Raw genomic sequence first — 22,816 nt, forward strand, 5'->3', positions numbered from 1 at the left:
GGAACTAGTCAAGCAAATGTAAGCAAATTCAGCACGTTGAGGGTTTTGTAGGCAAGAAATGTTTCTAGAATGATATGACACCCCTCCCTATCCTGAAATAGGGGGAGGGTCCATACGATCGAGAACTAGTGAAGCAAATGGAACCAAATTTGACATGACATTGGGGACAAGAAATGTTTTTACGGCGGTTTGATAACCCTTTCTTTTTTAAAACGAAAGGATTTATGCAAATAAAACACGAATTTCTGCATAACTCAAGAACTAGTCAAATAAATGGAACCAAATTCGACATGTAGAAGTGTAAGGAGTAAAAATACATATTTCATGGTTGTTCGACAATCCTCCCTCTTCTATAAAAGAGGGTTAAACACGAATTTCTGTACAACTCAAGAACTTATCATGTAAAAGAAACCAAATTTTGCATGTGGAGGTTTTTGGGAGCAAGAAAATGACCAAATTCCAATATATGTATTTCCGGAACCAGAATCATACCCAAAGATCAGACATTTATCTCACATGCCATTTTGAAATCCAAGATGACAACATCCGGTTTCCAACAGCCAAGAGTGACCTTATACAACCAAATATGGGTAATTCCGGAATCGTAGTGATTTACAGAAGCCAAAAGTCGACCTATGACGCCGTTTCAAATTCTAAGATCGCGACTTCTGTATCCTGGAGAACAGTCAAAGAAGACCGAATATCACCCAATATGGTTATTTCGGAATCAGATTGATGTTCAGAGACCAGCAATTGACTCCACATGCCATTTTAAAATCCAAGATGGTAACTAGTTTCTGAAAAACAGCTGAAAATTACCCAATATGAGTATTATCAGAATCAAAGTGATGAACAAAAGCCAAAAGAAGTCCAGACCTGCTCTCCAGTAGTTTAATCGGAGACATCGGAGATTGCGGGTTTGAGTCCCGTCTGGATGAGGAAATTTTTTTCTAAGTCACACCTTCTGTGCGTGCTTGTTCATTTTTCACATCCTAGTTAAATAACATACATTGCCTACTTTACTCGCATTTTTTGTTGATTTGTAAGGGGCCATCCACGTGGACAGATTTTTGACGATTTTTACGCGGATTTCGGAATTTACGCGGATTTCGGTTTTCCTGCACTCGGAAAGCAGAATTAACGCTGGTTTTTTTTTACGCGGATTCCGGGATTTACGCGGTTTTTTTACGCGGATTCCGGAATTTACACGGTTTTTTACGCGGTTTTTTTACGCGGCACGTATCCCCCGCGTAAAAAGCGACTTCAGTGTATTTTCAAGAATTCATAACTTTCGAACCAGTTGATCGATTTTTGATCATTTTTGGATCAAATTGAAGAGAATTATCTCTGTTTTAAGGAAAAATTTTAAAAAAATCAGAGCTGTATTCTTTTGATTGTTAAATATATAGGATGATCATGACTTTTGTGATGTTTTCAAATTGAATTTACTCAAATATGAAAAATAACATATTTTTTAAAATTTCTTTATATATAGAGTCAAATGGGCTCTTCAAACTGAAACCGAGAGGTATTTTTTAAATAAACGAAAAAACAAATGAAAAAACTCATATTTTTTATGAAAGATATCAATGACCATAAATAGAATTAAGATAGGGTAAATGAACTTATAGTGGACCCCTTTGCTATATCTACCTATACGTGGACCACCCATCAGAATAACCTACATTCTCTTCACATAAATCGGATTTTATTATTGGCTGGATAAGGTGTTTCCCGATGGCAGTTTTCTGAAAATCCCTCAAGTTTTCGCATAAATTGAGTAGATATGGCGGGTGGTGCACTATAGGAGAGGGGTCCACTATAGGTTATTTCAACCTATTTACGATGTCAGTATCGCAAATTACTTTTCTTAAAAAGCCCTAAAAGTCGTTCAGGGACAGTTTTGATTTAAAAAATTGAAATAAAAAATTAAAGCAAAAAAGGTGTTTTTTCAATTTAAATAGGCTATGTTCAAAAACTTCCCTATAAATTTGTTAAAATTAACGAAGTATTGTTGAATTTTTTTTCTATCTATAAAGATAAAAAAGTTTGACAAAAATTTAATAATTTTAAAATTAGCGCATCTGATGTAACAACTTTATGTGAGAAAGTTTTTCCATTTAGAATATTGCTATCAAGCTCTAAATCCAACTTACTCCCTGTATTCGTTTTCTAAACCATTGGTTTACTGCCGGTAACCACAAGTCAGTCTCATCTGTAATTTTGTCAATTTTGAGTTAGTATCGGATTTTAGCCAATCTTTGAGTGTATTTCCAGATATACTCATAAAAAATAGTGGTTTGTTCAACAAACGTGGAAATCAATACCAAGTCAAACTGTCCAATTATAAAAGTAACTGCAAGTCAGACCCAGAGGAAAAAAAATTGAATGTCAGTCCCAATAAAAAAAAACATGCGAAATACAATAAAATGGATGGGGAGTGGAGAAGAGAAGTTTGACAGTCATATTGTTTATAGAACTTCCGGCATTCCTCCAAAGATACGATTTTATTGGCCATTAGGTGGAATATGTGCTTCTTCCGCTTCCGGATCCTCTAAAGTTAATTGATCTTTGACACGCCAAGTAAATGGAGCTAACTTTACGGTTTCTCGAGAAAACGCGGCTTGACCAGAAGGGTCGATCATGGATCTGAATCCTGTCATCCTCCCCGATCTAGTTTACGCACTCTAGTCGACATTTATTAGTGTTGATTGCCTTTATGGCATGTGACTTGCGCCTCCTCTTTGCAGAGTCCTCTTTTTGGATTTATTTTCTTGGTTCGCTTCTTCGTGGATCTATCAGAAAAATCTTCAGTATCGAATAAAAAAATCCATCGGAATCCAGGGAATCGTTCCAAGATATCTGCGAAGGTGATGCTCGAGCCTTGAACGGATTTTGATCATCTTGACATTTATTGTCGGCAGGGATGTTACGGATGTGATTTTCAGACACCTGCAGATGCGGAAGCGGATATATGATTACGGATGCAGATGTAAATGCGGATGTCAATTTTCATGCGGATGCGAATGCGGATATCCGTAGCATCCCTTGTGTTTTATTTTGCTTATTTCACATGACCATGCCCCTCCCCAGTGCAAAAGTTATTTGGGCGAGCAGTAAATACACGAAGGAAAATTTTTCTACAAAATTTTAGAAAGCCATTTTTTTAATGTCCAGATGGAATGATGCGGATGCGAATGCGAATGCGGATATCAACTTTCATGCGGATGTTCCGCATTTGCGGATGCGGATGCGGACATCCTCAACATCCTCAATTGTCGGATGAACTAGCTGCAGTTCCGGTGTAAATTTCTTCATCTGAATCCTCCCCAGGTGAGCTTTCATCGGTTCCGTACATCAGACTCTTTTCAACGCCGATTTTTTTTAACTATTCTCATGGACATATCCTTCTGAACTGGAACGTCAACCCGGCTTTTCACGGCAACGAATAACGACAGGTCAACACGCACTATAGCATCACAATGGCAATGTGACTGATTTGCGGTTACTTTTCTCTTCGGTGTAGAATGTAACGGAAAGTCAGTCCCACTCAAGATTTTCATCATGAAATCAATGATTTTAGTGGTTTATAAGAAGTAATTTGTGCAGGCTAGTATGCAAACTATATTAAATCATGAATATTGTCAAAATAATTCATCTTAAATAAGTGAAAAATGAGCGTGAATAAAATATCTTTCGAAGCTGTTTTCTCAATTTCGTATTTTTACAGATGAGACTGACTTGCGATTATCGGCAGTATACAGTACATGACAACTGAGGCACAAATGTTAGGATCCTATTGACTCTTAAGATCTGTCCTAGCCTAGTCTTAGTTGTTAAAATACAAACAAGCAAATTTTTCGACTTGATACAGAAGAATCTAATTGAGCGTTATTTTTTTAGTTCAAAGCTTCGTTCATGGAATGGACTTTCTAAAATTTTGTTTTCCTGAAGAAAAAGTATGTTTATTTTCTTGGCAATAAAAATTCTCTACTCATGTACTAAGACAGAAAGCCTTCAACTAAATTATGTGAAAGATTATTTTTTACTCCTATTCTAGAATAAGTTAAAATGGTTGTGTTTTGAAACACGACGCTCTCGCTCTCAATTTTTGCGGTATTTTCATTTTCACCCTTATCCCAGAATATTGCCGTACCTATGCCGAGAAAAAAAAGTTTGTTGAATGATTTTATCTGTTTTTTTTTTTTGACACACAGATATTAAAATTTTAAAGAAAGCTCAGTTTTAACAGGATATATATATATATATATGGTAAGGAAACCCATGGTGGACCCCTTTCCTATAGTGGAAAATTCGCCAGATTCAATCAATTAATACAAACTCCCATCGGGAAACATCTCATCCAGCTAATCTGCATTAGAGTCGCGAGAAACATTTTTCAAATTCCTATTTAGGGTATAACTACCTTGGATGGACCACTTCCTTCAGTGGACCAAATTGTTTTTAAATTTACCTATAGTGCACCCTTTTCTTATAATGGACCACTCGCCAGATAAGCTCAATTTCTCCTAAGATAAATCAGAATTTTTAAATAATTCTCGCGATTCTGACGCAAATTGGCTGGATAAAATATTTCCCAATGGAAGTTTTCTGATAATCCCTCGAGTTTTCGCAATCTGGCGGACGGTCCACTATTGGAAAGAGGTCCAATATCGTGATTCTGTTGCAGATTGACTGAATAAAATGTTTCCCGATAGAGGTTTCCTAAAAATCCCTCGAGTTTTTACTTTCGAGTTAATCTAACCAGTGGTCCACTAAAGAACGTAGTCTATTGAAGGTAGTTTTACCCTATGTTAATTCTTCATAAGGCCGTGGAAATAAAATGTAAAAAATATCTCCAAATTAACACTGCACACTTCTAGCAGTTTGAAAAAACTAGTATTGGAGTATTGCGAGATATCCTTAACCCGAAAAGACCCGGGACGGAACAGCCGATTTGGGAAAACTTGGAATTTTATTCAAGGGGAATAGTTGCTCTAAGTTTTGGTTAAGGTGCCACCCCTCTGGACTCCTCCCCGTTTTTGTGAAACGCAAATATGTCTGTGTTTTTTTCTAATTTTTCAAACAGATTGAGCAAACACTGGGAATTTTCATACGTATTAATTGCTCCATGTATCAAATCATGTCAGGTAAATGAAATATGGTATGTAAGAGTGAATTTTGGAGTTTCTAAATTATTTCAGTACAAAATCACAAAACTACGTAATTTTATAAAAATTCAAATAACAAAACCGTTCTTCAAATTTTAAGCTCTACATTTTTGAGGTGAGGTCTCCTGAATCCATACGCGATGAAATATTTATTTTAGCATGCAAATATTTTGAGAAAAACTATTTTAAATTCACTAAAGTACATATTTTCATGGAAACTTGATTTTTTCAGTCTCCCACGGTAGTTTTCAACTTAGCTCTCCAATTTTCAAGCTCTATATTTCTAGAGTAACGTCTTCTGAATCCAAAGATGGTGAAATATTCATTCTAGCATGCACAGATTTGGAGAAAAGTTTTTATAAGAACTCGTACTTTAGTGAATTCAAACTCGTTTTTCTCCGAATCTTTCAGCATCTTTGGATTCAGAAGACGTTACTCTAGAAATATAGTGCTTGAAATTTGGAGAGCTAAGTTGAAAACTACCGTGGGAGACTGAAAAAATCAGGTTTTCATGAAAATATGTGAATTTATACTCGTTTTTCTCAAAATGTTTGCATGCTAAAATAAATATTTCATCGCGTATGGATTCAGGAGACCTCACCTCAAAAATGTAGAGCTTAAATTTCGAAGAACGGTTTTGTTATTTGATTTTTTATAAAATTACGTAGTTTTGTGATTTAGTACTGAAATAATTTAGAAACACCAAAATTCACTCTTACATACCATATTTCATCTACCTGACATGATTTGATACATGGAGCAATTGATACGTATGAAAATTCCCAGTGTTTGCTCAATCTGTTTGAAAAATTAAAAAAACCCTAAATTAATCCACCTAGCGGTCAGACTCAGCCTTTCTCATTCAAACTTATTATTTGTAAAAATAGGTTTACATGATTGCTTGAATCCAATAAAGGTATATTCACTCTTTGGGTTCTAAAATATTGATGTTGTGATTAAAGTATAAAATATGAAATTTGACGTAATGTTAGTGCTCAAGACATAGCGAAATAAAAGAAATGACTCTTAATTTCGAACAATTTAATAACGAGCGATAGCGGGAACGTTCAAATAGTACGATACCACATTCAAATTATGTTGAGACCACATATATTGATCAAAGCAGGTATAGTTTTAAATAGTCTTTGAATTTCTTTTCTTTCTAAAACTTTTGAACCACATATTAAATTGTTATGAAGTTTGTTATTTGTGTATTTGAGAGATGACTCGTTTGTATGACACTAGTTATGTTCAAATTAGTCGTGTAATACTTGAGATAATAGACTTTCGTTGTTTTAACAATTTAATATATAACGGTTGCTTAAGTTTGATTACAATCAAATGAAAAGGGAACGTATAGGGCAGCCAAACTTTGAAACCACGTGTTCAATCATAATTCATCAGTTAACCCTTAACTAGCCAGTTCATCTGATATCAATATTGTTGAAATCGGTTGTGTAGTTTCTAAGATAATGAAGTTACGTGATTTTCACATTTCGATACATTACAGACGAAGTTACAGTCCGATTACAGTAAAATTCAATAGGGTGTTATAAAGCAGCTAGACCTTTCATTTTACAATGATTTTGTGGAAATCGGGTCGACCATTTCTGAGAAAAGTGAGCGAGTCCAAGTAGTCTTCGGAATGTTTCTTTTCATAGCTGGAATTCACATTTTTAAAAATAACAGGCAAAGTAATAAACCGTTTGCAAAACAAATCAATAGGGTCTTATGGACAACAAGACTTTCCATATGACACTGATTTTATGAAAATCGGTCCAGCCATCTCTGAGAAACATGAGTGAGATTAAATAGTCTCCAGAACACGTTTCTTTCCATAACTTCTGAACCACATGCTCAATCTTCATCAAATTCAAAAGTTAAGGGTTTTTTAGGTAGCCCGTTCATTTGAAACCAATTTTGTTCAAATCGGTTGTGTAGTTACTGAGATATTGATGTTTCGTGATTTTTACATTTTGATACATAATCTCTAAACTAGAAATCAGATTACAATAAAATTCATAGGGTCTTATGGGGCAACTAGACCTTTCATTTGCAATTAATTTCATTGAAATCGATCCAGCCATCTCTAAAAAAATCGAGTGAGATTGAGAGAGCGTTACACTCACACAAACATACACAAACACACACAGAAAATGCTCAGCTCGTCGAACTGAATCGAGTGATATACGACAATCGGCCCTTTTGAGCACTTTTATACCTTTAGTTTTTGCAGTGATTGCTATACCTTTCTAGGAGAAAGGCAAAAAGTTAAATGATAGAAATGGCTTTTAATTTCAACTTCAATCCCGAGCAAGGCCGCAAACATTGAAATAGTACAATATCAAATTTAAATGATGTTGAGGCCACATATTTTGATCGTAGCTGTAGTTTTAAACAGTCTGCAGGTTGCGTTTCTGTCTATAACTTACAAACCACATGTTTAAACATTATTAAATTCATTGTTTAAGGGTTTAAAAGCCCATTAATTTGAATTCAACTACATAGCTTCTAAAATATAAGAGCGATTTTCACATTCTGACGCAGCGCCAAAACTAAATGTTTGATTACAATGAAATTCAATAGCAACCTAAGTGGCAAATAGACCCTTCATTTGACACCAAGATAGAAAGAATCGGTCAGACCATCTCTAAGAGAAGTGAGTGCGAAAAAAAAGGTGCACATAAACACGTACACACCCATACTCACACACATATATACACCTATACATGCATACATGCAGAAAATGCTCGAATCGTCGAGCTGAGTCGAGTAGTGTATGACATTCGGCCATTTGGATCACTTTTCTACCTTTTAATTAGCCAGTGATCGTTAAGAGAAGGTCAATAGGTTTACTTTCATTATGTGATTTCACATTTTTATGAACAACGGACAAAGTTACAATCCGATTACAATGAAATTTAATAGCAACCTATGGGGCAACAAGACCTTTCATTTGACACTAATTTTGTGAAAATCGGTTCAGCCATCTCTGAGAAAAATGAGTGAGTTTAAACAACCTCAGGATAACTTTTCTTTACATAACTTTTGAACCATACGTTCAATCATAACGAAATTTAAAAGTTAAGGGTTTTGGAGACAGCCCGATCATTTGCAACCAGTTTTATTGAAATCGGTTTGTGGTTTCTGAGATATTGATGTTTCGTGATTTTTACATTTTGATACATAACCTCTAAACTAAAAATCCGATTACAATGAAATTCAATAGCAACCTATGGCGTAACTAGACCTTTCATTTGCAATTAATTTTATGAAAATCGGTCCAGCCATCTCTGAGAAAAGTGAGTGAGAAGAAAAAGTTGCACATACACACATACACATACACACATACATACATACATACAGAAAATGCTCAGTTCGTCGAAAGGGGTCGAGTGGTATATGACATTCGGCCATTGGGACCACTTTTATACCTTTGGTTTTTCCAGTGATTGCTATACCTTTCTTGGAGAAAGGCAAAAAACACAGACATATATGCGTCTCACAAAAACGGGAGTCCAGAGGGGTGGCACCTTAACCAAAACTTAGAGCAACTATTCCCCTTGAATAAAATTCCAAGTTTTCCCAAATCGGCTGTTCCAGTGCTGAGAACGAGCATTTTCAAAAAACAAGTTCCGTCCCGGGTCTTTTGGGTTAAGGTGCCGCCACACGGACGCTCATACACCCCTGCAATAGTTTCTAAGTCATGTTTGATTGTATAAAGCATTTTTTCATCACGGAATAATAGGCTATGAACTATCCGGTTATGACTCATCAGTTCAGAGTCTCTGTGTTATAGTTTTTGACAGTACAATCCCGCGCTATACCGTTATAGCTATAGCACATACTTTTGAGCCATAGGTGTCATAAGGAACTATGTCATAGTTTTCGCGCTTCGTGTGGCAGGAGCTTTAGAAGTCCTTGTGCAAAATTTATAAGCAATATTCTTGGTGCAGCAAAAAATATTTTTTTCCGTTGGTTGCAATATAGTTGCCAGTGCCTTATAAAGGGTTAAGAAAAATTGAGTTAATCTGATGAGTGGTCCACTATAAGAAAAGGGTCCGCCAGAAGTTGATTTACCTTATGTTAAATTTGTCGAATTACTTTGACGAGATACTACAATGGCACAACGGTGAGACCAAAGTAGAAATATCTTCATTATTATGTGAAACGTGCCACAATACTAAAGCTTCGAGAAATGTAAATATAAATCGCTTTCCGTTTTGACGTGAAATCGTTCAGTGGTCAAGAAAAAAACTCCCGACTACGAAGTCACATCTTTCCGACGATGGTGGATATCTTTCAAATACGCTACCGTAAAGTCGCTAACACGTGGCAAATGTACGGAAGAGAACGTATGCTACTGGGCTGCTGCACTTGCTGAGGCAGCGAACGATTCATGCGAAATGGGACAACTTTCGCATACAATGACTTGTGATGATTTTCAGCGGCTAGCGATTTGAGCTGTTAGTAGGAATAGCTATTTTTGCTTATACCTATGGGGCAGCGACCTGGCAGAACATGTACTGCTACAGTCGTTTGTGATTGTTGTGTTGTTTATTCTGGGTTTAAACATACTTTTCAACTTCCCATACATCAATTGAGATGACACATTTTTTGAAGTCTATAATGTTTTTTTTAATATTATCAACTTGATTAATCAATTAAAACGTATTTAAGTTAATCATTGTTGAACCCTCCAGAATCGAATTGTGCTTGGATGTGGATCAACGCTCGAATCAAGTTCAAATCAATTGATTATTATGTATCTTCTTGTACCATGCGGAGTACATTTTTTTCCGGCTCCCGGTATAAATATGCTTACGAATCACAATTTACATTCACCTTCACATTCGTTTCACCCGCTATTCATCGTTGCTTGTTAATGTGCCAGTAGTGCGGGTTGATATAAGTGACGATAATTGTTCTTCAGTTATAGTACAATTTCGAGAGCAGAGTGGAGTCTTGTTGGAATAATTAAATTGATTATAGAAGGTCGATATGCAAACTCCGCTCAGCGTGAAACTTCCGAGCCTTGCGAGAACGAAAAAACGAAATCGAAAGTAACTTGGGTGGTTGTGCAAATTATCTCTACGAAAAGAAAACAGATTTGATGCTGCGAGAATTTCCATTTTCGAAGAAAAGTTGCTTCGATGGTACACTAAATCGGTTAACTGAATCCAGCATCATTGCAGTTTTTATGCTTAACGCATATGTGTCTAAACTCATTGCATGACGTTTCCAATCATTTACATTTTTCTTAGAAATATCAAAGCCAGTGTTTTCAAGCTTAATATTTTTTCTCAAAGATAGAATTTCAGACATTAATCTACCTAATTGATTTTTACTACCTAGTTGAGTTGAGTTTTTAAGCGCTGGGTGGCAGTAAAAAAAATGGTAATCGAAATTTTCCTGGAGCCAGTCAAGAAGTTCTTAAAATTCTGAATTACCTACCTTTATTTGCACTTCACTTAATCATGCTATAGCATGTGAAGCAGATATCAATTCATGTTGTCTCTGCAATCTGTGAAACCTTACCGCTGAAACGCTAACATTGTAGCTAAAGCATATCGTGATCAACTGATCTTTTAGCATAATGCTTTACAATAGGGTCGCTCAGTTCAATGCAAGAACTTTTATTGCGCGTAGTGACGTGAAGTAGTTTTTTTACATAAAGTAACAATAGTTGAAAAGCAACATATGAATGATGAATTTTAAACGCATGCCAGTATCCATATCCATGTTAGCTATTACCAAAGATTTTTGGGAATCACCGTGATAAGTTTTTCTCTATTTCGTGCACTAGTAGTTGCTCACCGGCACCAAGTGAATTATTCATGAGCTAATTACATAACTATATCACACTATGATTTTACAGTTTCATGGCCACAGGCCTGTCGATCGGTTTACGGGTTCCAATAGGTACTTACTGTACAATAATAGTCCGTCATCGAAAGGCGCTCGCATAAATTTCAAGTACAAACGGATCGAGGCGATTGTCGTGAGAAACTAGTTCACTGGAGCACATAAATACTGCAAAGGGCTCGTACATCTGGCAGTGGAAATGAAAGTGCAATTTTTCATCTCGTGCTTCGAATATATCTATCTGGAGAAGATGTAGTAAGTAGACAAACCGGTAGACGTATATTAGTCTCGAGATCATAATTATTGTTCGTCGAATGCCAGCAGTTTGCCTCGATGTGTTTCGCCGGTTGCAGATAACCTCTTCATTCACACTTTCATATGACGACAGCATGTACAACACGGGTACATGCTCTCATGCCACGCTTTTATGACGCTTAGTTGCCTACCTCAGTGGTTTATGCATGTGGAATTAATTAGCGATTGTTAGATAATTGGTAAATGGGCTCGACCAGTGAGGAAAATTCAAACTCACAGCAAGGTTTTTTTTTTAAGTAAAGGTCAATGGCAACCGATGAATGTATGTTAATTTGGTTGTCCTCTATGATGCTAGAGCAGGAGGTTGAACCAATTGGTAGAGAGGATGTATAAAAGTTGCGTTCTCGGAAATATACAAAGCCGAAAAAAATGTTGTCACTTAGTTCATAGGTTTTTACAATAAATGTTATATTCTAGGATGAATAAAAGTTTTTGATCTGTTTTCAAATTTGTTTTTACATTTTTACATTGTAATTGAATAATTTTTTGAATGTTAAAAAAACTCAACACATAATAATTCACGTCATTTAAAGACTTTTAAGGTTGAAAATTCTTCGGCCAAGTAATGAAGATCATTTTTATGAAAAAACTATTTTATTCTTCAGCGGTATAGCTTAGTTTAGCTTAGTTCTGACCTATCAATGGTTGCTACTTCGTGATGGGTCAGAGCCACTCCAGATGCACAATGAATCAACTGAAAAAAAGGATTGGGAGTGATAATTCCTTCTCACTATACATTATTCATCGACCCGATTTAGACCAATAACGGCGCCGGCCACGTCCTTGCAATCAGATGGGGATACCATCAGTTTTGTTCAATACCGTCACTACTAATTTTTTTTGAAGTTTTGATGTCAAACATGCCAAATATAGTTAAGTTTTTTTCACAAAGACTTATTTCAAAATTCACAAAAAAATCTGAGTTATAAGGAATACAAATCAAAAACATGCACCAAAGATGTTGAAAAAGAAATTTTAACCTGCAGTTTTCGTGGATGTGATGAAGGTAATTTTAAATACTAATTTTTCAATCCCGTGTCTCTTGGAACGATGAATTTTGAGTTGTGCCAGAGCCGTACGAAACCTACCATAAGAAAGGAATGTTAGAATGTAGTCTTTGCTTTGTTAGCGACCAAGTAAGCCTCTGCATCCCTGCAAAGGCCACGGAAGGGAGCTTTTGTTAGTGGGTAGGTTTTTGATCAGGATCAATCACTTTGATCAATGTAACAATATAGATACGTTTATGTACATATAATGTGAGATATATAAAAATGAATTATAAAATACAATAAGAAGTATTGGGGCATGTAAAGAACTTAACTGCCTTGCATAGCTGAAATATTCACGTATAATATTGTCGAAAATGTAAAAAAGTAATAAAAATAGATTCGAAAAACATATGGAAAATGTCCGATATACGTAGCTCCCAAAAAATGTGATGAACTTATATGAGACATATTCATGACGTATCAATAGTTGTTGTTGTGCTCCTTACTGCGGATTAACATGCATTGAAATAAGTTATCACAGCATTGCAGCACTTGCACCGGCGTGACGCTCCTTTCTACAACCATTCACCGCATGAAGTCATATAAACAGATTATTCTTAAGTTCATACATCTACCACAACCACGAACGTTATCGGCAAAATCGAAGCACCGAGATGCAATGATTCACAGCTCGAGCGAAACAGAAATGACCCTTCACGGCTATAAACCATTTTCCGAGACGTTACAGAACTGCTAGCATAACGCACATAAAAGCAATATCAGCAAATACCGTGTATCCTACACACTTGCCATGGTATGTACGAGAAATATCACTTATTTTCATAAGCAAACGCATAAAAAAAGTATGATTAAGATGAAAAAAAGCGGAAAAAACTGACATTGAACACTACCTCGGCAGCGACCGCTAGTTTTTATTGTTGACCTCGGCAGCGACCGCTAGTTTTTATTGTTGACGAAAGCGGCGTTCTAAAATATTGCAGACCCGTAAATTTAATTCAATTGTCACAAGCAAAAATTACATAAAATGCTGAATCCCGAGAATAAAATGTTCATTTTAGGCTTCCGTAAACAATGAAATTTATTCTTTCCTGCTTTCTCTGTATTTGAACTCATCAATTCAATTGAAAAAATCTTTGATTGACACCTTTTTTTTTGTATGGACCCCACTGCGACCAGTAATTTTTTACCTTTTGTGGCATTGTATGAAGGTTTCTTGCCGTTCGTACCTTTCTGTTTTTTTTTTCTTTTTGCAGAGTCACTCATTAAGAAGTTACCTACTACGTGTTAGAGTACACTAAGGTCGCTTTTTACGCGGTATTTTTTTACGCGGGTTTTTTTAAGACTTTTTTGACGCGAATTCCGGAATTTACACGGTTTTTACGCGGTTTCCGGAATTTACGCGGTTTTTTTACGCGGATTCCGGAAATTACGCGTTTTTTTACGCGGATTTCGGAATTCACGCGGTGTTTTTTTTTGCGCGGATTTCGGTTCTTTCTTCACTCGGATTGCATAATCAAAACAGGTTTTTTTTCCGCAATTTACGCGGTTTTTTTACGCGGATTCTGGAATCAATGAATTTTTGTTTCACGCGGATTCCGAAATTTACGCAGTTTTTTTACGCGGCACGAATCCCCCGCGTAAAAAGCGACTTTAGTGTACTTGTATTCCCCGAGACTTACTATTCTATTATCTTCTTTATCGACCCTATCATCGCCTGACACAGGTTATTGACAAGTACACTGCCGCTCATAGCAAGTCCGTCCCATTTGCGTTTTGGTGCTGACGAGAAAACAACAATTGAAAATCGTAACGCTTTGGGTGAAATTTGGCACTAAAATGCTTTTTCAATCAAGACCATCAACAGAATTTAGTACTGCAATGACAATCTAACACTTTTACATCATAAAACTTGTATAAACACCGAAATTTGACTAAAATTTGTTGAAAATCATAAGCTGGGACTCACATGCGATTACTTTTACGGTACGTAGCCAGAATGTTAGCAAGTCAGTCCCATAGCCGGCTACGACCGGTGATGAAAAACAAACTACTGCAAATCAATGGCGTTGCTATAGCTTGCGTTTGGAATGAATCCACCGCTGGTCAATTCATAAATGACCTTCTCTCGTGCCTTATTAAACAAGTTTTTTGTGAGAAGCATAACATAATGTAGCAACTGCGCCGCTCAGAATAAAATTAGATTTTGTTTTTACATTTGATACTACTGATAAATTCGAAATCAGTGTAGGTAACTTATTCTAAATTTTCCTGAGAGCGGTCACACGTTCGTGACGGCGGACAGCTTCGACGTAGCAGTGGAAGCAAATATGAAAAAAACAAATATAGCTTAGGAAAATGTTTGCTCCGTTAAAAATCAGCTAAGTAGCGTACCGAAGTATTTGATATAACTAACAAATTCTTCAAAACAAAATTCATGACAATAATGTTACAATTCTGGCCCACGTCTTTACATAAAATACGGATAAAATACGAAAAGTAGTATTTACTCAAGAATGCTTCAACTAACAATACAGTGACACACCTGAAGCGTTCATTGTCAACAACCAACAGCTGAAAGAAGCTACTGGCGGAAAAAACTCACCAGAAATCGTTCGAATTTTTTCATAATCGGCGATTTTAACGCTAAACATCGTTCATGGAATAATTCTCAAAGTAATTCCAATGGCAAAATTTTATTCGATGATTGTTCTCCAGGATACTATTCTATTTTGTCTCCGAATAGTCCTACATGCTTTTCTTCTGTAAGAAACCCTTCAACAATTGATTTGGTGCTGACAGATCAAAGTCATGTATGTAGTGATTTGATTACACATGCTGACTTTGATTCTGACCATCTTCCAATAACTTTTTCTTTATCACATGAATCAGTTTTAAACCCTATGAGCTCTGTTTTTAATTATAACAAAGCTAATTGGGAAAGATACAAAAATTATATTGAGAGAAATTTCAATAATAAGCTTGATTTGCAAAACGAAGTGAATATTGATTCCGCTTTGGAAGCATTAAAATGTGCAATTGTTGATGCCAGGAATTATTCTGTTCCAAAGGCTCAAGTGAAATTTGATTCACCAATAATTGACGAAAATCTTCAACTTCTAATTCGTTTGAAAAATGTCCGCAGACGTCAATATCAACGTTCTCGTGACCCTGTTTTTAAAACTATTTATAAAGATTTACAGAAAGAGATTAAACATAGATTTACTCTTCTGAGAAATCAAAATTTTGAGACTAAAGTTGAAAAATTGAAACCATATTCAAAACCATTTTGGAAGCTGTCGAAGATTCTTAAGAAACCTTCAAAGCCTATTCCAGTTTTAAAAGATGGTGAACGTTTTCTTGTATCCAATGAACAAAAGGCTCAAAGACTTGCTCAGCAGTTTGAGAGTGTTCATAACTCAAATTTGAATTTTGTGAGTCCAATTGAAAATGAAGTCACACGTCAATTTGATTTAATTTCTTCCTAGAATTTTTTACCTGCAGAAATAATTGAAACTAACTTGAATGAGATTAAATCAATTATTAAAAATTTCAAAAATATGAAAGCACCTGGTGACGATGGAATCTTTAATATACTAATCAAACATCTCCCTGAGAGCACAATGGAATTTTTAGTGAAAATTATGGAAAAATGCAAAAATTACTCCCATTTTAAAACCGGATAAGAACCCAGCTGAAGTTTCAAGTTATCGACCAATCAGTTTGCTTTCTTCAATAAGTAAACTGTTTGAGAGAGTTATTCTTAACAGAATGATGTCACACATCAACGAAAATTCAATTTTTGCAAATGAACAGTTTGGATTTCGCCATGGGCATTCCACAACTCATCAATTGCTCAGAGTTACTAATATGATACGAGCTAACAAATCTGAAGGTTATTCCACTGGAGCTGCTCTTTTAGACATAGAAAAAGCATTCGACAGTGTTTGGCATAAAGGTTTGATTGCGAAATTGCAAACTTTTAATTTTCCAATTTTCCTAATCAAAATTTTAAAAAATTATCTTACTGATCGAACTCTGCAGGTTGTCTATCAGAATTCAAAATCTGATAGATTTCCTGTCAGAGCAGGTGTGCCTCAAGGTTCAGTCTTGGGTCCAGTCCTGTACAACATATTCACTTCAGATCTTCCTGATTTGCCTCCAGGATGCACAAAGTCATTGTTCTGCGATGACACAAGCATTTCCGTAAAAGGAAAAAGTCTTCGTGTCATATGCAGTCGATTGCAGAAAAGTTTAGATATTTTTTCTTCCTACTTGCAAAAGTGGAAAATCTCTCCTAATGCTTCTAAAACTCAAATAATAATTTTTCCGCATAAGCCTAGGGCTTCTTTCCTCAAGCCAAACAATAATCACGTTGTCAAGATGAATGGGGTTATTTTAAGTTGGTCCGACAAGGTTAAGTACTTGGGACTAATTTATGATAAAAAACTTATTTTCAAAGAGCACATTGAGAGTATACAAGCCAAGTGCATCAAATATACGAGATGTTTATATCCTCTCATTAACAGGAATTCTAAACTTTGTTTAAAGAACAAACTTTTGATTTACAAACAAATTTTTAGACCAGCAATGCTTTATGCTGTACCGATCTGGTCAAGTTGCTGTTCAACAAGGAAGAAAACGCTCCAAAGGATTCAGAATAAAATTCTGAAAATGATTTTGAAGCGTCCTCCTTGGTTTGGTACACTCGAATTACATAGACTTACTGGTGTTGAACCATTAGAAGCTATGTCAAATAAAATTATTAACAATTTTCGACAAAAACCGTTGCAATCCTCAATTGCTACGATAAGCTCTCTTTATAGCCAATAAGTTAGCAATTAAGTTAGTTGTAAGTTTACTTCCCCTTTTCTGACAAGTAGGTTTAAATCCCTACGAATGATAAGTCCTAATTGCGAAAGCAAACAAATCCTAACAATTAAAATTACAAATTTCTAACAGTGTTGAGAAGTCACCATTTGTGATTGGACACACATACTCATTATTTACTAATATTTATCATAAATACTTAAGCTACTAACAAATCCCCCCTTAAAAAAAAAAAAAAAAAAAAAGCTACTGGCGGAAACTTTGTCTTGAAGAAAACATTGTACTATCAGCAGAGCCACACGTTGTAGAACGTGTAAAACTCAATCAAACCTCCTATCGAATATCACTTGGTACATCCAATTCTTAACCTGAAGACCATAAGTTGTGGTAAATATCACATTTTTCATAATCATTATTGGCTGTGGGGTTAAATTGCGAAGATTTTTGCAATGGGACCGACTTGCGATCACTTTAGCTATGGGACAAACCGACTTGCTATTTTTTTCATAGTTCCTCAGAACGAAGTATTCAAAAATATTTGTTCTATCGAAAGTAGACATAAAAAGGAATTGATTCCATAAATAAACTCAAAATTGACAAAAATGCAATTGGGACGGACTTGCCATGAGCGGCAGTACAGGGTGTCCAATAAAATCGAACACAACCTTTCATCGTTGTGTAGGTGCGTATCATGCGTATTCTGTGAATTGGTATTGGTGCCAGTTTTAACCTCATATATAGGCTAACCGACGCGCATGGTGTCGACTTGCTGTTATTGTTGTTTGTTTTCCACCCACGATAAAAGAGTACCGCGATGGGGCGGGGGCCTAGCGTGGTTGGTATCGTCTCCGCCAACCACGCTCGACACCTGGATTCAAATCCCACCTCCGACATAGGTGTCGATGGTTGTGAGGTGGCGTGATCCACTCACAACCAACCTAACTGGTATAGATTCAATCCTAGCCGACACCGGGAGATTTTCTGAGGTGAAAAATCTCTGGGATCACGCCTCCCATCGCATGAGGAAGTAAAACCGTTGGCGCCGGTCCGTTATTCAACGGGTCGTAAGTTAGGGTCCTGGGAGGAGTCGCCCCGGGCGTCGGTGATTGGCACAACATCAGTGGCGGAACTAGATCGACGGAAAATAAGCGAGAATAAGAAAAGAGTACCGGGACGTCGTAGTAAAGTTGTTTGCGGCACGAAGGTCAGGAGTTCGTGTTTTCTGATGAGAAACTCTTTGTCTTGCGACAGCCGTACAATGTCCAAAACGATCAGCTGTGGGTGCCGATGTTGGCCGGCTCCCCGGACCTCAATCATCTGGACTTTTATGTATAGTCGTACATGCTGTACATGAAGTGATCCCTATGGACCAATTGAAAAAGCTTATTTCCAAAATGTACACGGTGACAAAAAAGTCCGGTCACACTTTTTTGGGGTCGCCTGTAGCCTACACGTTGCATCTCTATGGTGCCATCTATATGTCAAATGGAAGGGTTAACTTTGCTGCCCAAAGTGGCAGAGTTTCGTTTCTGTGCAGTTTGTTTACATTGAGTGGTGAGCCATGGCAGAGTTAAGAGCAGCTGTTATCGCTGAATATGTGAAAAAGTACAAACCTGGACACATATTCAAACACCTAAAACCGCTCGGAATCAACCGGAAATTCGTGTACCGGACCATAAATCGGTACCTAGAGACCGGAGACACCGAGGACAAGGCACGATCTGGACGACCAAGGTCTGTGAGAACTCCAAGGCTGAAAAAGATTATACGAGACCAGATTCGCCGGAATCCCGCCCAATCTGCACGAAAGCTGGCCAGGAACCTTAAAATGAACCGAGAATCAACCCGTCTGCTTCTGCGCAAGAATTTAAAACTCACACCGTACAAAAAACAGATGGTTCATGGGGTCACCAAAGCTACAAAGAACAAGAGGTACCAACGGTCGCGGGAGTTGCTCGGTTGGCGCGCAGATGACGAGATTATTTTTTCGTACGAGAAGCTGTTCGTTTTGGAGCAAACAGTCAATCGCCAAAATCATCGAGTTTGGAGTGTGAGCCTCCAGCAAGCTCCTGCGGACAAGCTGAACGTTTCCCGGTTCCAAAATATGACGTCAGTGATGGTTTGGGGAGCCATTCGCAAGAGAGGTAAACTGCCTCTTATTTTTATCGATAAAGGGGTCAAAATCAACGCAGCGTACTACCTGGACACGGTTTTGAATAAAAATGTTCTGCCTCAAGCTGAACTATCGTTTGATTTGAACTACTGCTTCCAGCAAGATGGCGCCCCATCCCACACCGCAAAGGTTGTTCAGGCGTGGTGTGAGGAAAACTTGACCGATTTCATTTCGAAGAATGAATGGCCTCCGTCGTCTCCGGATCTGAATCCACTGGATTATTTCGTGTGGGGATACATGATGTCGAAGCTGAACGACCATAAAATAACCAATTTGGAGCAATTCAACCGAGTTATCACGAAAATCTGGGACGAGGTGCCGATGGAGCACGTGCACGCCGCTTGCGACGACTTTCCGAGACGTCTGAAGCTGGTTCGATCAGAGAAGGGTGGTGTTATTTCGAGATATCGTCTGTGAAGTATCTTTATGAGTTACTGAATAAAGCTATGAAAGCCAGATTCAGATTTTCTTCTTATTCTTTGAAATATTATATTTTCCTGTGTGACCGGACTTTTTTGTCACCCTGTAGGACAGGTGCCGATGAGCCACGTGCGATTTTTTTGAAACGCCTAAAGCCGTCGTCTTACAGCACAAAAGGGTTTGTGCTCTCAGCTAATATGTCGTAAAGGTTTTCAATAAACACTACTTCAATAAAAATTGATTCAGGAATGAATATCTTGTATTTTCGTTTTATTAAAACATTTTCAAAGTGTATTCGAACTTAATGAATTCCCTGTATAACGTGCTATGGGTGGATGAAATTCCCAAAAGTTTGAGATAAGTGTTTTAGAGTTTGAAGAGATTTTTTTGTGTGGAGGAGCCTGAGAATAAACCCATGCATAAGTCCTTTGAAATCGAATGACCTGTTTCTACTATCTACTGGCGTTTCGTGAGGGGGGGGGGGCGGTCCCCTAGAGGGTGACACCCATGAGAAAAATTTTCATACGCGTCACCTTCAAAAAGGTGTCCTCCGTGAAATAAATTATCAATTAGCTGGAGGTCGAGGTGAAACCCTCGTAAATTATATAAATTTGCTCCTAAGAGAATAGTTTCGACCATTTTTTTTAAAAAAAGGGAGATTTAGTGCAATTGAAAATAAGCGTGCTAACTCTCACAATTTTCGATAACAAGATGATGTTGCTTCAACCTGGTAGGGGTGACACCCAGGAGAAGCGGGGTGATACCCAGATTTTCCACCCCGGGTGTCACCCGGCCACGCTACGCCTCTGCTACTATCATTCGAACGTATATGAAACGATTTTAGCCTTTATTTTAACATTGAAAAAATGCAATTCCAGAAGTAAATTATTTTACAATTTTGTATTTTTTATAAACCTGGAATTTAAAAATTTTCGAAAATCGAGTTAGATAAAAAAAAATATTTTTTTCTAATTTTCAATATACCACATAGCAAAGTTGTGGAAAATTTTAAAAGATAAAAAATATTCAGCAATTGTTTATTTTCACTTTTTTGTACTTTACGACCTTCGAAAGGGCATTACTCAAAAATGTACCGTACGATTATTTTGAAATTTCAGATTTCAGATTTCAGATTCTTTGGTGCATTTTTTTTATAATAACAGTCTGTAGGAGCACCATGTATTACTATTTTAGTTTTCATTTTATAACTTTTTAAACTTAAATTCGAAAACAAACGCATGTAGGAAGTTAATTATTTTAAACTTTTGTTTTGTCAATCCAAATCATTCAAAATCAACAGAACAGTATTTTCAAAAATACTGGAATTATTTTTTCAAACTTAACCTTCGATAAAAATCATCGTTCATTTCTCCGTCCTGGACTTTTTACCAAAAATTGTTTTCTCGATGTATATTTTTTTGTAGAGACATACTTTTTCCCTATAATTCATTCTTGGAAAGGTTTTCTGCACAACAAAAAGGTTTTTAAGCTACAATGCTTCGAGTAAAACGTATGCCAACAAGCTTACGCTCTTTTAGAAAATTAATCTCGAGTCTGAAACCCTGCTCACTCACAAAAGATTTAAACTATGGTCACAGTGTTCCAAATCTTAAAAAATAACAATTTATGACAAATATGTAAACATAACTTCATTCTGAAAAAAGAATACAAATTCTTAGTTTTTTCGTTTCCATTCAATACTCTTAAGGTCAAATACTGTATCGAATATTCAAAAATCAACTCATCGGCTATAATTTCGCATTGTCTCAGCAGCATGACGACTCGAAATCATCAGCCGCGGCGACGCACGGGTTTAGACACGATACATAAACGAGTTTTTTTGCATCGTGCGAATAGAATTTTACAGGTATTTTGGAGCCTCTCCTTCCCGCCTCTCTTTTCGTAGGTTGTCTGTTTTTCTACCTGAATAAGTGTTGAATAACACTTAGTTGCTTTACTATTTTTTACTATTGTGAATCATCTTCTTCGAATAATGCTTATAATTCTACATCCTCTTATCTCTTAAGGGTTCTCTGTGTTTGGTGTCTGCATCATCACAATTACCCTGGGAACTTAAATCTTATATCTGGTATGCTCACCTATAGAATTGTAATATATGAGAAATACCAGATGTGCGTATTTGTATTCAGAACACATACACTTCTAAAGTATGAACCAATTTGTTGTTTATTTTTCAGATTGTATGCCAATTTTCAGTTTTTAAGCAGTTTCAAGCATTTTTCCGACACCTGTGAAAAAAATCGAATTCTCATTTTTTCAATAATTTTAAGAAATAAAGATAAATGATTCAAAGATAACGGAAAATATGTATATATTTTCAATTTTACCCCTTGGGAAGCAAACGACAATGTATGAACCATTCACCACTTAACCAATTTGTTGACTCTCACAAATTTAACATATATAACCCCTGAAGTTGAATTATAATACAATTGTATCGCCGGTCATATTCATACAATTGGTCTACAATCTTTATCTTTGAGAATTATTCCAAATATCACCCAAAGCTAACCTACGAAAGAAATGGCAAAAATAGTATTTAGCATTCTAAGCGCTACCTGTACACATTTTCGCGTGCTATCAACACTGAATGTGTTGGTTTCTTTTTACCGTTCGCGACCCATATACCCAAAAGCCGCACGAGGCCACGTAATTGGTAAAAGACCAGCGCGCGTCTGTGCTATATTCACGATAGTCCCACCTGATAGCGGTCCCAAACACAGTGCTTGTGTTTTGTTAATTCCGTCTTTCAGTCGAATCCGTTAGGTCGCAGCGCGTTTTATTTTTTTTTTTTACTACATAAATACCGGAAAGTAACTTATACCTACACATCGTCTACCTTCCGTTTTGCAGGCGTTGACCCCGAGGGAAGCAAGTTGCGATACAGCATATCTGGACCAGTTTTCAGCGTGGATCGACACACCGGTGTGGTGCGATTACGACAGTCATTGGATCGTGAGGTACAGGACACGGTAGAAGTGATCATCAGTCTAACAGGTATTCAAATTAGCTTC

General features: G+C 36.7%; 1 protein-coding gene across 1 annotated transcript in view; it reads left to right on the forward strand.

Moving 5' to 3' along the window:
- LOC129724502 (cadherin-23) overlaps positions 1 to 22,816 on the forward strand; it is a 46,723-nt gene that overhangs the window by 14,713 nt on the left and 9,194 nt on the right. The window contains exon 2 of the mRNA XM_055679456.1: positions 22,656 to 22,799. Within this exon, the coding sequence (XP_055535431.1) occupies positions 22,656 to 22,799 (144 nt within the window). The remainder of the gene's footprint in view (positions 1 to 22,655; positions 22,800 to 22,816) is intronic.

The sequence above is a fragment of the Wyeomyia smithii genome, chromosome 2 (assembly GCF_029784165.1).
Source record: "Wyeomyia smithii strain HCP4-BCI-WySm-NY-G18 chromosome 2, ASM2978416v1, whole genome shotgun sequence".
NCBI classification, from domain to species: Eukaryota; Metazoa; Arthropoda; class Insecta; order Diptera; family Culicidae; genus Wyeomyia; species Wyeomyia smithii.